This window comes from Theropithecus gelada, chromosome 11 (genome assembly GCF_003255815.1).
Source record: "Theropithecus gelada isolate Dixy chromosome 11, Tgel_1.0, whole genome shotgun sequence".
Lineage (NCBI taxonomy): Eukaryota > Metazoa > Chordata > Mammalia > Primates > Cercopithecidae > Theropithecus > Theropithecus gelada.
The window spans coordinates 83,639,168-83,654,838 of NC_037679.1; the positions used below are offsets into that span (position 1 = coordinate 83,639,168).

The 15,671-nt window shown below is 57.4% G+C and overlaps 1 protein-coding gene across 3 annotated transcripts in view; it reads right to left on the minus strand.

Annotated features, from left to right (window-relative positions):
* NCOR2 (nuclear receptor corepressor 2) overlaps window positions 1-15,671 on the minus strand; it is a 166,751-nt gene that overhangs the window by 80,558 nt on the left and 70,522 nt on the right. For all 3 annotated transcript variants that reach the window (XM_025401526.1, XM_025401524.1, XM_025401527.1), the window contains exons 12-14: window positions 14,879-14,933; window positions 12,316-12,414; window positions 8,540-8,560 (exon numbers count right to left, since the gene is read on the minus strand). In XM_025401526.1, the coding sequence (XP_025257311.1) occupies window positions 8,540-8,560; window positions 12,316-12,414; window positions 14,879-14,933 (175 nt within the window). The remainder of the gene's footprint in view (window positions 1-8,539; window positions 8,561-12,315; window positions 12,415-14,878; window positions 14,934-15,671) is intronic.

The window sequence follows — 15,671 nt, forward strand, 5'->3', positions numbered from 1 at the left end:
CAGCAGAAAACGCCTGTGGGCACCATTCCCTCGATGTGAGGGGCCTGAAAGAAGGGGAATCAGAAAGAACTAGAAGCCAGCTCCACTATCTCAAAGGACCTCGCCCTCGTGGTGGAGGGCTACCTCTGCCTTTCAGACGTGCCACTGGTCAGGCCGACGGTGGGTTTGTGCCCCGTGTATGGTCAGAAACATCCCCCCAAACCACAGCACAACTCTGTGGCAAACCCTACTGGATCTATGGTTAGCCAGAGCCACTGGCCCAAAGCCCCAAGGGACACCTGCCCCCAGATCTGGACAATGAACCCGTAACCCTGAGCCTGCCAGACAAGTAGCGCATGACTGGGCCTGTGCAGAAGCCCCAGACCGCGGGCTATGCAGAAAACTATCTCAATAAAAACAACAAACAAGCTGAGCACATTTGATGAGGCCTTCTCCTAATCGCTTCCTGTTACCTGTTACTTGAATCCTCCCGACAATTGGTATCATCCCAGTTTTATGGATGAGAATGCAAAGACACAGGGAGGTTAAGTAACTCAACCAAGGTCACACAGCATTTCCTAGAAGGTCCTACATCCAGGTGCCCTACCTCCGCCCTCGGTTGGGGGTTCACAGCCTCCTCCCTAAGCCCATTTCAGCCAAATGATGCCATTGCCTGATTCTTTCCCTCCGCCAGCATGCCCTGAAGCCCCAAGGGGCACACCAGCCGCTGAAAGATGTGGCCCCCAACTGTATGGAGCTTGCACTTAGGTTGACAAAGACAGGCCAGATGGAGGTGACGGTGAGGAGGACACATTCAAAAGGCACATTCATGGTGCAGACGAGGCAGCCAGGTGTGCTGACATGCAAGGAGAGGGAAGGGGCTTTGGCAGAGCAGGAGGCCTCTGAGGTATGGCGACGGGAAAATGGCCTCTGTGCCTACCAAGTGGCACTTTGGGGCATGGCTGGAGGGCCTGGCCAGGGCTAACACCCATGCTCAGAAATACACGTGGCATCCTGAGGGCGGCAGGAGCCCCTGGGGACCTTTCTCGAAAGGTGCAGGGGTGGCGGGAAGTCACATGACCTGCCCCATGTTAAAAGGCGATCCAACAGCAGGTCGCGGGAAGGAAGATGGTGGACTCCGGGAATGAGAGGGGAGAGTCCAGTGAGAAGGTGCTGCGACCATCCAGGTAGGGGCTGATGAGATTTAATTCTCAGATGCTAAGTCCTTACAAATGTGTCAGGAGAGCTTTCCAAGACCCAGCAGCACCGTCTGTGGCTCAATCTCATGCATTCATTCAACAAACGCTTCACTGAGTATCTACCACGTGCCAGGTGCCCCTGAGGGGGCGTCCTCATGACACCTTCCACCTGCTGGCAGTGTAGGGACGGGGATCCCAGGAGCCTGGGACTGGTGTGGAGAGTGGGGTCGGGGTCAGACCCGAGGCAGAACAGAGTTCCCTGTTGCTGGCAGCTTTTCCCTAACACCTGCTCTCTACCCCTCGGATTCAATCTCCTGTCCTTGCTGGGGAAAATGCAGTCGGGGGAGGCCGTCTCAGTGCATAAGGGTTGTCTTTCTATAAGATATACCAAGGTGTGCTGGAGCCAGTGGCTACCAGCTCATGGCCGTTATTAAAAATGGAAACACATAATCTTACAATTGAAGAAATTATGGCCTGGCAAGGTGACTCACACTTGTAATCTCAGTGCTTTGGGAGGGCCAGGCAGGAGGATCGTCTGAGGTGGGAGTTCAGACCAGCCTGGGCAACATAGTGAGACCCCATCGCTACCAATTAGCTGGTGGTGCTAATTTTAATTAGGTGGTGCATCCCTGTAACTCCAGCTACTCAGGAGGCTAAGGTGGGAGGAAACCTTGAGCCTGGGAGGTCAAGGCTGCAGTGAGCTTCAACTGCACCACTGCACTCTAACCTGGGTGACAGAGCAAGACTCCATCTCTAAAAAAATAATAAACTTAAAAAAAAAAGAAAAGAAAACAAAGGTTACAAGCACTCCAAGGGCATCGCTTCCTGATCATCTGGCTACACGGAGCTACGAAGTCACCTGTGCCGTGGAGGCGATTTCCGCCAACTGCACGCACAGGGCGAGGACAGGATAAGAGAGCTTGGTGCTAGGGGCATCTTTCCCCAGTTCCAAGTCAGTGGCAGCATGTTTTCGCGTGGCGCTGGGCACGGTGGGAGGATTTATTTACACCATGGCAACCGGCACGTGCTACAAACTCAGCTTCCCCCTACGGAAAGCTGGTTGTTAAACATTTACCAGCACTCCACGGCAGAAAGATGCGTGTCGACAGAACGTGAGCAACATTTAACATGCGCGTGGAAGGCTGTTTCGCCTGTACAGATGTGTGCTGTGCCAGCCGAGGCTCTGTGTAAATCCTAATTCAGATCCCGTCCTGCAACTCAGCGTCAAATCCACAGCCCCGGCTCCTGCTCTGAGGCCGGGATTCCTGGCCCCTGCCCACCTCCCTCAGGGCAGCTCTCCCTGTGCCCACCACCTGCCTCCTGGAAGTTGGCCTGCATGTTCCTGCTTCAGGGCCTTTGCACGTGCTGTGCCCATGGCCTGGGGTGCTCCCCCGACTTCTGCCTGGCCAGTCCCTTCTTATTACTCAGGTCTGAGCCCAAGGGACACCTCCTCAGAGAAGCCTTGGGGTCAGCTCCCTAGAAGCTGCCGTCCTGCCCAGCAGTGGCCTCCTGACCCTGGCTTACATGTTTGCCCTTTAACCCTCTCTCAAACTGCCACGCTGATGGACCTGTGCATGGTTCAAACCCCCCATGGGTGTGGGCTCCAGGGACCCTGTTTGCCCTTTTTTTTAGAGGCAGGGTCTTGCTCTGTTGCCCAGGCTGAAGGGCACAGTGGCATGAGCACGGCTCACTGCAGCCTCCACTTTCTGGGCTCACGCGGTCCTTCCACCTCAGCCTCCCAAGAAGCTGGGACCACAGGAGCATGCCACCTCACCCGGCTAATTTTTAAATTTTTTTGTAGAGATGGGGTCTCACTATGTTGCCCAGGCTGGTCTTGAACTCCTGGGCTCAAGCGATCCACCTACCTCAGCCTCCGAAAGTGCTGGGACTACAGGCATGAGCCACCGCACCTGGTTGACCTTGTTTGTCTTGTCCACGAGGGAATCACCTAGAATGACGTCCCCGCAGAACAGACTCAAACACCGCCCATCCCCCAGGGACAACCTGCCGGCTGTGAGCCTGCCAGGGCCCCTCCCTCAGCGCCTCCAGCCGCCAGACACGAAGGCTGGTGTTCTGGGAACTACTTCCTGACTCCAGCAGCCCAGCTTGAGATGCACCCCCCGCCCCCTCGAGCCTGACCAATCCGCTGCCTGGGGAACGCTCACATTTTCCACCTCCTTCTGCCTCTCTGATGCGGTCGCCCCTACACTGCATTCTGGCCGATGCAAAGGCCATGTTTGTCTTTTCCTCAACCTGCAGCCTGATCTGCTCTATGCCTGGGCTCCGGCCCACCCACCAGCTGCCTTTTCTGGGAGCAACATCACTGACTGCAGGACTCAGGGAGCCCCCAACTATCTCCCCACCTAGCACAAAGCTGGGCAGGAAACCGGAGACATCTGCCCACTTCAACCCTAAATCTGCACCCAATCCTGCCCAGCCCAGCTGGCCCTGAGTGGAGAGGACGCGGCCACCTCCTCCAGCAGGCCTGGGAAAGTCGGCACCAGCAGGCCTGGGAAAGTCGGCACCACCAGAAGGTTGTGGGCCCATCCTGGCCCAGCCCCAGGCAGGCAGCAGGTTTGAAACAAGATACAAGCCCTCAGTCTGGGAGCTGAAACACAGCCTGGGGCGATCTGGCCCGCCCTGCCACCAGTCCCCACCATCAAGTGACTTCAGCACCTAGGGGAGGCGGCTGGCCCTGAACACCAGCACCCACAGCACAGCGGCTGCCCCTCCCCGGGGACCAAGCCTGGCTGCTCCTGCCCTGGAACAGCCTTCCCGGTCACACTGTTCCCCGTGCAAGCTGTCTGAGAGCCACAGCGAGAAGAACAAGGTCACCAGTCCCTCTGCAAAGAGCTGGGAGAGGAGAGACGGAGGAGGCAGAGGAGAGGGGGCCGTAGTGGGAGGGAGGAGAGAAAAAGGGAGAGAGGTGGGGGAGGAGCAGAGACCTGGAGGAGAAAGGTTGAGAGGAGAGACCCAGGGACAGGGTGAGGAGGGGAGGGGGCAGGGGAGGAGGAAGAGAAGAGATGTGGAGAGAGAGAGAGAGAAAGGGGGACAGAGGGAGCTAGAGACAGAGTTAAAAGACTTAGATGGGGAAAACAGAGAAGGGAAAGCACACACAGAGAAATAGACGAGATGTGGACACAGAGATAAAGAGACAGAGAGAAAGGGGAAGGAAGACATGGCAAGAGAAACAGACATAGCCACCCATGCACGCACGCACGCACACACACACAGAGAGAGAGAGAGAGAGAGAGAGAGAGAGAAATAGAAACCTAGAAAAATGCAGGAGGCTCAGAGCTGGGGGCTTGGGCAGAGAAGACCCAGAGGGACAGAGATGGGGAGCGGTGGAGAGTGGGCACAGGTAGGACAGCAGCAGTCCGGGGCAGGGCCTCGGCCTCCCTGGGCTTCCTCCTTGGACCCAGGCTGGATGAGTGGAGCCCAGGACGGGCTGTTCCCCTCTCAGTGTTCCATCTCTGCAGAAAGAGAGGCCTCCTTGGCCACATGAACCCCTATTGCTGCGGGAAGGCCATGTTGGCTACCAGGGGCTGGGCCCTGCCACCTGGCCTAGCCAGCCTCACATCCTCACTCCCCCACGGTCTGTAGTCAGGCCCCAGCATTCCTGGGCTCTGGTTTTGCAATTCACTAGGATAACGCGGCCCTTCCATCGGTGAATCATGAACTATAAACCACTGTGCCAGCGCTTGAGCTGCTCCTGCCCGCTGCCCCACAATCGTGATTCACCTCAGGGTGGTGGCGATGGGGCTCAGAGCCCAGGAGAGGATGCTCAGGCCTCAACCCAGCCTCCAGGCTCAAAAGCCAATCTCAGGGGCCAGGTTCCGGGAGGTGGGGGCTCGGCCCTCCCTTGCCAAAGCTCAGGCGTGTGGAGTCTCATGGGGGTGGGTGTGGAGCAGCTAGCATTCCAGAAGCCTACGCCTGGGCCTGCATCCCCCCGTGTCAGAATACAGAGAAGCTTCCAGAAAGAGGATGGCACTCTCCATTAAACAAGAAGGCAATCCCACTACTCCAAACAGTCATGCACATCCCTCATCTCCAGCCGGCCACAAGGCTGAGCACCAGTGCCGTGGATGCCAAGGTGGGCCAGAGTGAAGGCGGCCACATGCAGCGTGGGTCTGAGTCCAGAGACGTCCCATGGCCAGCACTTTCAATCAAGGACTTTTATATTCCACTTTATAACCATCCAAGTTTCAGAAACGCAGCCATCGAAATGACACACAAACTGCTTTGGTATAGGGCACGTGGTGTGGGGGTGACAGGGCAGAGAAGGGCCGGCACAGGTCCAGGCCTGGTCCAAGCGCTTCAGACAGGGCAGGTGTCCTTGGGATGACACGGTGGCATTGGCGTCTTGCTGCCAGGCTGTGGTTAAGCATTCGGGTGGCCACAGCATCTATAAAGCATGGCTTTGCAAACATGCAGATGCACAGGCTGCCTCCTCAGCTGGACTGGCCGGACATCCCTTCTGGAAGGGGCTGGCTGCGCTCGGCTGTCAGGCCCGCTGACAATAACTCAGCTCAGAGCTGCCTCATCCAAGTTGGGCCCTGGCCAGGGAGGCCACTGCCCATCCCAAACACCTGGGAAGGGCTGTTTCAGCTTGAGTGTACCCCCATGGGTGGTCCGGGCTGTCGGGAAGCCCACCTTGGGCTTGACAACCCCTTCAGCCACCCTGCTCCCTGCTCGGGGGCTGACCCCCAGCACCGAGGTTCTCAGCAGGGTCCTAGACCAGTGCCTGGGAGCTCCTTGGAAATGCAGTCTTGGGTCTCAGCCCTATTGTGGGGTGAGGGGTGCAGCCCAGCGACTGGCTTTCCCCAGCCCTTCCGGTGATTCCAACATGCACTCACATCTGAGGACTCGGACTGGGACATGTCCCCTCACAAGGCAGACCTTGGCCTCAGTGGGGGGGACTCCAGGAGGGCACAGCCCCAGGATGCTGGCTACAGCCATCCCAGTGTGGTCAGTGGTGTCTGAGGGAGTCGGAAACCTCAACGCTGGGGAAAGTGCACGGCCCAGTGTCCCTGGAGTCACTTCTCACCCTAGCCCACAGGCTTGCCCTCCCTCGGGATCCCACCACAGCCTCCACTTCAATCCCCCCTTGACAAATGGCGAAAGGAGGGGCACCCATGTCCTTGGTCCCGAGCCATGCACCCCCCAACTTGGGAAATCCACAGGCGGCACCTGGGCGCTGTGGAGCCTGGGAGGGGCAGTCGTGCCCACTCCCCAACACCTCGGAAGTCCACCCTGTGTCCGCCTCTGCAGTGTGGAATCGGGGAAGTCTGGGGTGTTGAGACGGGCGGGGCACGTCTGATCCCTTTACCCTATTTTCTGAAGGATTAAGGTTGGATTCGCATCTGAAGGTAGAGTCTGACAACTCTGGCATACAGAAGGCACTGAATAAAGGCCCCCAGATGAACATGCATATACTGTACATCCGACGGACACCTCTTGGGGGGTCTGTGGGGCGAGCAAGCTTGGGGACATGAAGCGGGAAGACCCCTGCAAGCGGCATCTGTCCTGATGACATGAGAGCAGCCACTCATCGCTGTCTTCAGCAGAGATGTGGCCTGGAGCCACGGGAACCACGCCAGGACCACAAGCACCACAGCCTCTCTGCGGCCACCCACAGCAGCCTCCACAGCCACCCAGGAGAGAGGGGCTGTGCACCGGGAGTGGGGGTGCTGAGAGAGCGCAAGAGACACGGAGTGGGAGACGAAATGGAGAGGAGAGGCAAGGAGGGAGAGAGGGAGATGAGGAAGAGCCCTCAGCAACTCCCCAAAGACATATATGGTAACGGCAGAGGTGCTGAAAGAGAAAGAGACAGTGACCAGCTGCCGTCCCCAGAAGCTGAGGGACACATGGCAGGGGAAGAGACGCAGGTGGTGGCGGGGGGTACTGAGCCCCGTCTCGCCCCAGGACTCCCACCCACCCCATATCAGAGGGTGTCTCCACAGCACAGATCGAGCCTAGCTCACCTGGGGTCCCTACATCCAGCATCTGACTCCCCACTGACATGGAGCCTCATCATGAGCCCCTCTGCCACGCTGCCTTTGCAGAGGCCCTGCACAGGCCATGGGAGAGCCCTGTCCTACCTGGCGGATCAGGGCTGGCTTCCAGAAGGCTGGCTTTATGGCCAGTGTGCTGCCAAGGGGACACCTGGGCCTCCCTCCAGCTCCCTGGGCCGCATGTGACAGACTAGAACCCTCAGTCTGCCACTCAGCAGGCGACTCGGAAGCTTCCTCACCTCCCTGTGCCTCTGTCTCCTCATCTGGCCAGTGGGGATAATTACACACCTCTCGCCAACACTGGTGAGCTTGAAATCATCACGGTGTGTGGCGATAGCACTGCGTGACTGTTGGCCGGCACCATCACTGTCGCCATCGCCATCACCATCATCGCCATCGCCACCACGGCGGCCAGCAGCACCTGTCCCCATCACACAGCAGGGCCGGTGCCCTTGGAATTTTGACAGGGCTCCCATGTCTCACTGGACTCCCAGGTCCCACCCCCGACTCAGCCACCAAGGGGTCCAGTGCATATTGGCTGAGATAAACTAAGTCTTCTTCTAAAACTAGAGGGCCCAGGAAGGCAGGGAGAACCCGACCTGCTGCCCTCCAGAGAAACACCACAAAGAAGCGAGCTCAAGCTTCCCCCGACAGAAGACATCGGGGAAGAGGCAGGCAGCATCCCCTGGCAGCGGGCACCCTACCCTTGAGGGTGCGTGGGCTCACTGGCTGGGAAGACCTGGGTTCTCCATCTTCCCGTGGTGCCTGGGGAGGGGGCCTGTGTCACAGTAGGGGGAAGGGGCTGTGTCTGCTCACCCAGAAACCTATGAGGGAGAGAGAAGCATGGACAAGTATCCTAGGGCAGTTGTGAGGGGACTGGGGCTGGGCAGGAACTCGTGTGCTCCACAGCCTGGGATTCCCATCTGATCACAAGGCCTGGGCTGCCAGGGTATGTCAGAAAGAAGGACCGGCCCACAGAGGTGTCCTGGGTGCCAGTGGTATCTAAAGCACAGGGCAGTGGCTCCCCAGCCCACAGTCAGTCACTAAGAGTCCCGGACACCTGTCCCAGCCTGCAGGTGCCAGCCACGCGGAGGCAGTGGGGTAGTGGGTGGGGAGTGGTCTCGGCTCACCTCCCCACCCTCCTTAAGGAGCTGCAGGTTGTGTGTGATCACAGCTTTGGTGCACTCAGAGCCCACCACCGCCTGCCCCTTCCCGTCCATCACCCTGCCGCGCCCTCATCTGGAGCAGACTGATCAGCAGTGTCAGTGGCTCCACAGACCCAACCACACACAGAGACGCTCAGCTGGCGGCAGCTACTGCATCTCCACTTAACAGGACAGGCTGAGCCTGAGGCTGCCGTTGATTTTGCTTGCTGCCATGGGCAGAGAGGACTCTCAGCCCCAGAGTTAGCACTTGGGAACCCTTGTTTATCCCGTGGTGGTGAACCGGGCCTGTGGGGGGTGGCAGGGCAGTGGATCTACCTGGCACAGAAGCTGTTCCAGGATATGAGTGTAACTCCCCCTCCCTGGCAGGGCCCAGGCCATGCCACCACCTCCTTAGCAAACGCAGCTGATCCAAGGAAGGGGCGAGTCCTGGAGACAGACAGGAACCTCCTGCCCAGCTTGCTTTCTGCCATCCTTCTGAGAGGCAGAGCAGACAAGCAACATTTCCCCATCCTGGGAGCCCCTGCCTGGAACAGCAGCTTCAGCAGGGGGTAAAAACTCACCAGCAAAGCCCCACCAACTCCCAGGCACCGCAGATACCACGGCTAAGCCAGGATATCTCCAGTGTAAAGAGGGGCATGTTTCCTCCCTGCTACGGAACATTCTAGGGCTTCCCTGGTGCCAGCCTGGCCCAAGGCATATAATGCCCTCCTTCCCCGGTCTCACTGTAGTCTAACGCAGAGGTCTTCTACTAGGGGCTGGAGGTGATTTCAACAGCAAGTAACAGTTGCGTGGCATATACAGTGTTGAGTTGTTTTTTTCCTTTTTTAAAAATGTGACCTAAGATTTAAAATCAGGTGGTTTCACATAAAACTAGATTTCCAGCTCATCATCAAAGATCAGAACACCTGGCAATTCAAGGCCAAGCGTCAGCTGGAGCTGAGAGGGGGCCCAAGCTCTGTAGTGAGCCGCAGGCCTCACCACTCCCTACTCCCTCCCCAGACACTGAAGTCAAGTGTGAGCTGTTATTTATTGAGTTTGCACTTCTATTTTTTCACAGGGTAAAAAAAATCTCTATTTACCCATCAAAAGTGAGCAAAAGAAAGAGGGTCACATAATTTTCTCCATTTCTTTGTTCGTTTAAGGTCCTGGGAGGTACCGGGACCCCCTTGAATCCAAAGACTCAGGCTCCCGGCTGTTCCTGAAGACACGCACTGTCCCTCATGCTCCCTGCCTTTGTACTCGAGGGCCCCGTCCCTGTCCGCCTGTGGGGCTGCTCCGCAACCTCATCTTTGGGGCCCTTTATTCTACGGAGTCTTCGAGGATGTGCCCCCAACGCCGCCTCCCAGGGAGCCTCATGGCATAGGGAGACCCCGCGGCACAGGGAGACCCCGTGGCACAGGGAGACCCCGCGACACAGGGAGACCCGTGGCACAGATAGGTCCGTGGCACAGGGAGACCCCGCGGCACAGATAGACCCGCGGTACAGGGAGACCCGTGGCACGGAGAGCAAGCCGGACACTCGCTCCACGGAGAGCAAGCCGGACACTCACTCCTGAGACCAAGCTGGACATTCATTCCACGGAGAGCAAGCCGGACACTCACTCTGCTGAGAGCAAGCCAGACACTCAGTCACTCCATGGGCAGCAAGCCGGACACTCATTCCACTGGACTCTCACTCTACCAGAGCACAGGCCAGGCCTCTACAACAGGATATGATGGGGAACGACACCCCCCACCCTTCTTAGATTACCATGGTCTCCCCACCTCCCTCTGTGCAAATGTGGATCTCACACAAGCAGAGGGGATGGGCCTCTGCTCTTCAGAGCCCCCAGCCCAGCTACCAGGAAGGGCTCCCACCACAAGCCCAGCCTCAATGCCCCCACACAGGTCGTGGGAGGGGAACTGGGAAGGCCAGCAAGAGAATGAGCATACAGTAGGTGCTCAACAGACACCTGATGATATTTTCCAAATACCTCTTGAGGCTGTTAGCCACTCTTCCTTTGCCACAATCCCCACCGCTCCCTGCTGCCTCTCATACCTCAGCACCTATATGCTCTCGGCCTGGCACTTACTTTTTTGCCTCTCAGTCTAGAAAATTCCTGAATGCACTTCAATTTCAAAAACACCATAGCAGCTCAGCGCAGTGGCTCATGCCTATAATCTCAGCATTTTGGGAGGCCGAGGCAGGTGGATCATCTGAGGTCAGGAGTTCAAGACCAGCCTGGGCAACACAGTGAAACCCCGTCTCTATTATAAACACAAAAAATTAGCAGGATGCAGTGGCATGCACCTGTAATTCCACCTACTTGGGAAGCTGAGGCATGAGAATCGCTTGAACCCAGGAGGCAGAGGTTGCAGTGAGCTGGGATCACGCCACTGTACTCTGGTCTGGGTGACAGTGTGAGACTCCGTCTCAAAAAAAAAAAAAAAAAAAAAACCCACAAAAAAACAAAAATAAAACGTAGCTACATCTTTGGAATACATGCTCTGTGCCACTTGGCCTTGGTTTTACACATCTGTTAGAAGGGCAAGCAGACTGGTCAACTCTGGCTACAGAAAACTAGACAAGAAAACCCTCGCCACAAGCCAAAGGCAGCCACCCTTCCACGATCCCTGCGGATAAGGACCAAGCTCAGCCCCAGGCATCATGGCCGGACGTTCGGAATGCGGCGAGGTGTGGCTCATGCTCCTGACAACAGCCTCCTTTCCCTCATGGGACTTTTCTTAGGCTGTAGGAAAGCGGCTGTCTCACAGCAGACACTGGGACCCCGCCCCCAGCCTGTGATGGCTGGTCTCAATGTCTTATGGGTCTCGACCTCTGGCAGCCTGGGAAAGGGAAGGCGGGCAGCTCTGGGGAGGGGCTAGAGGATGCTAGTACCCGCCTAGGAAAACCTCAGGGTCCCCTTATCCCAGCTCGTGCTATTCTTGGCCTCTGTCACTCTCGCCTGGCTCCCCCAGCCACTGAGGCCCCCAGGAAGGAAATGCCTCTACTGCCTCCAATCCAGCAGCCACCAAAGTGCCCACTGCCTCCAACCGCCTCCTCCGTGTGGTGCTCCCAGCATCTGCTCTGAGACGATGCTTCAAGAGCCCCGACGCAAAACAAATTCTCCCAAACACTGAGTGCCCAGGATCCCCCTTTCAAAAGGTGTGCCACTGAGCCTCTCATCTCTACCATTATTTACTGGATATTTTTTCAAACCAACTCCTTTTCCTCTAGCTCGGAGGAAAAAGCAAACTTTTTCTATGAAGGACCAGATAGTAAACATTTGAGACCCTGTAGGCCATACACTTTTGGTCACAACTATGCAACTCCACCAGAGCAGCAAGGATGCTGCCATAGTCATATGTAAACAAACAGGCATGTCTGTGTTCCAATAAAACTTTATGCACAAGAACAGACAGTGGGCCGGATTAGCCCCAGAGTTCCAGTCTGCCAGCCCCTGCTCTAGCGTAAATAATCTTTCAGTCTCATTCCAAGCAACGGCGTCTGAAAAAACGGCGAGCTGAAGTACTGGCTATTTTTTCTTTCAAGTATGCATTAAGGTAAACACACACAACCATTAACAGTTTAAACACGTGAAGTTTGGGAACTACCCCGAGTCATCCTGGGAAGCCCTTACTTTTGGAATGTGGCCTTTGTACGCACAGAGATCACAGGTCACCCAATCAGGAGTCTAGGATTTTGCCGACTGAGGCCCGTGGTTGTTTCCCCCCAGCTCTTTTCCTGGCTACTAGGGGAGGCTCAAGATAGCCCAGCAGGGTGAGCACCCCAGAGAGGGTCTCCCCTCACTTGCTGCCACCACAGAGGGAAGCCTACACTCACACTGCCAGTGGCCAAGCGACAACTCATGGAGATGGTTACTGCCAGCCATGCGGGGTGCTGGCCACCAAGCAAGTGGCTGCTCAGCATGCAGGGAGTCAGACCCCAAGGAGAGCCACCCCCACCTTGCCTCTTACCTGGCTCTTGCCGCGGCGCCGATAGCTCCGTCTCACCAGACTCTTATAGTTCTCATTCTTCTTGGTCAGGTAGTAATAGAGGACGCACTCAGCCACCGTCTGTGGGACAGAGAAAGAGGACACTGAGCAGGGTACAGCGCAGGCATTCAGGGCAGGAGCCAGGAGCTCACATCCCGGGCTCATATCCTGCCTCCTCCACGTACCGGCTGGGTGACCTCGGGTAGATGACCTAACCTCTGTGTCTCAGTTTTCTCATCTGTAAAATGGGAATGCTAATTGTACATACTTCACAGAGTTATCACAAAGATCAGATCAGTTAACACGTAGGTAAAGTACTTGGGACGAGGCCTGGCCCAGAGTAAACATGATGGAAGTCTTTCCTGTTATCACAATCACTGCTGTTGCTATGGTTAATGACAGCGCTGATGTCGCTATATGTCACCCCCAGCCCTTATGGGAAACAAGGACTGCAGCCCACAGCTGGGCAAACTCAAAGCCTTCCCCAAACACAGGTCTGGGTTCTCCTTTCCCTGACTTCAGCCTTCTCTTCCCTGATATTCGGGGTCCTGAACAGCCTCTTCCAAGCCTTGCGCGTAGGGACCACCCCACGCCCCACATGCCTCTTCCTGGGTTTCTTTCTTTTCTCTGCCTCGGTCTTTTCCATGTAGATTGGGTCTGAAAGCCAGAGCAACCAGCCCTCTATGAACCCCGGCCAAATGGGACCAGTAAAAGGGGCAGCCTCAGAAAGTGATGCCACGATGCCCCCACCTGCGGGCATGGAGCCCAGTTCGCCAATGCCCGCAGCCGTTCCCCTTACAACGTAAAATGTTTCTGCGATGCTCTGGCCGGTGTCAAGCCAGGACCCCACCTCCAAGGGGCATTCTGTGAGGCCTCTGAGCTGGGCCTCAAACTTCACTGCCCTCAACAGAAAGCCCCCAGCTGGCAGCCTCCTGCCAAGTACAACCGCCAGGGGGGCTCCTAGGCAGCCCCAGGCTAAACCCGGCCCACAAACAGGACCCACACAGCAATTGAGAAAGACGTTTTATAATCAGATGCCAATAATTGCAATTCAGGGGATGTGGGTGCCCGACTTCTCCTTTAACAATTCAGGAGAGCTCCTTCCTGTGCTCAGCAATGGCAGCCAGGCTCTGGACAGCAGCTGCCCCCGCGAGCGGGCACAGACTGGCTGGTCCACCTGGCTCCCAGCCAGACGTCAGCCTCACTCACTGTCAAGACCTGCCTGCCCCTGCCGGCCTCTCCGTCGGCAGCTCCTGCTCCAGACCCCTCTGGAAGCTCTACTGAAGCCTCGTTCTGGGCTGCCTCTCAGCCAAAGAACACCGTGAAGTTTACTCCTCAGCACAAAGACTTCTAATCCCCTCGTCCCGAAGGAGGATTGCTCAATGGCCAGTTTCTGAAATGCCCTGCTTCCATCCCGGGGAGCCCTAACCTAGAGTCCGCCGTGCCGTCCACTCCCTGAGGGAGACGTAGTCACTCAGAAGATGGGCTATTTATAGGGCTTGTTTCTCCACACTGGGTTTTTCAGGCATGGAGAGATTTTTCCCCACACTGCTCCGTCTCTCTCCTTCTACGGTTATCAGCTCACGAGGGGCAGGCGCTGGGAACAGCTGTCCTTTAAAATAAGTGCCTCATCCTCCTGGCCTCCCTCCTACAACCAGGAAGCCCAAGCAGGGTGTCCACCAAGCTGCGGTGGGCAGGCCCCCATCTCTGAGAAACGGGATTCAGGGAAATGCTGCTTAAGACACACGGATGGCAGCCTTTCTCCTCTGACCCCCAGGATGCTGGGGGAAGACCCAGGGGCCACGTCCAACACACAGCCTCATCCAGCCAACTTCTCCCACCTGCAGCCTCTCCAGGCACAGTCCAACCAGCCTTGTGGGTGCAAAACAACGGCTTTACCATTCTCTGGGGACACTGTGTCTACCAGCCAACTGGAGCTGCTCCAGGCCTGGGCTTGACACAAAGTGGGCTTTAGGCCTCAGTTCCACACAAAGGTTTGTCCAAAGAAGATGGGGACTTGTAGGTCACACATCTGGCTTGGCATTAGGGGTGTCAAAAGCAGTCAGTGACCCTCAGAAGGACCCAGAAAAACTGGTCCTCCAGTCCCTCTGAGGCACGCCACTCCTGCCTATGAAGACTTCACTGGGATGCCAGGCATGGCAGTGCTTCCAGAATCCATCCCCAGTATGCAAGGACGCTCCACACGGCCTTTGAGGAGCTGGCAGGAGACCCGGTCGGGCACGGGGGCTCTGGGAAGCCTGGCCGTGCAGTTCTCCCCGGGGTTCCCAGGGTTCCCAGGTGCTCAGCAACCTGAGGCTCCTCCTCCAAGGGCCCAAGAGGCCAGGGCGGGGCCTGCACTGATCTATCTCCCAGATGGAAGGAAGAGAGGGAGGGAAGGAGGGAGGAGGGGAGCATGGCCCCCAGAGGAAGGGGCCAAACAGGCTAGGGCCTCGTAGGCAGGGAGGGAGGGCCTCCACCCTGAGTCCACGCAGCTGCCCACGGAGGTGGAGACCGAAGGGGTATGGGGCGGGCAGCGACTACTCACCTTCCTCTCCAGGAATGATGCGATCAGGCCAAAGTTCTTGGGATGCTGCATGAACCTGTGGGACGAGAAGGGCGGGCGTGAGACCTGGCTGAGGGGGGCTTCCCTGCAGGGCGGCCGATCGGCTCCCAGGCGCCTGCCATCCCCACTGGCCCGGCCTGGCGGGCACCGCCCCACTCGGAGCAATTAAGCCCAGGGGGGTGTGGGAAGGGCTGCTGCGGCAGACGGGAGGGGTGGGGACCCAGGGGTAAGAGAGGGCGTTCCTTGGAGTGAGTCACTGGCTTTAGCGCCTTTGAAAATATATTTGTTTGTCCTGCTGGAGGCGGCTTCCAGGAAAAATGAGGACATGACATGCAGCTCTTTGGTGGGGTTCCCCCCCCTTTAAAATCCGCTTTTGTTTCTCTCTCCAGCTGGATCTGGGAAGCATGGCCTCACCCGGCCCACACAGGGTCTGCTTGGGAACATGGCAGGGACCCGCCAGCGGGGTCACGGCTCACCAGGCTGCTGGGCCTCCCCAGGAGAGGAGAGCTGGGAGCAGAGGCTCCGAGTGCCCATGGGGCAGCGGGAGGGGGTTGGCCAACCAAGGAGGCAGCAAGCATGGACTTAAGTCAGAGGCTGGTGGCGGGGCGCTGGCACTGTCCCAACTGGCTTCCTGCATAGCCAGGAGAATTACTGGGAAACCACTGGGCCAGGCTGAAATGCGAGGGCCAAAGGAACGGGAGCATGGTGGGGGCAGGGATGTGGGTCAAGGCCTGCTCCACCCCAGGGGTGCTGGGTGGAGTCCATGGCCCCAGGC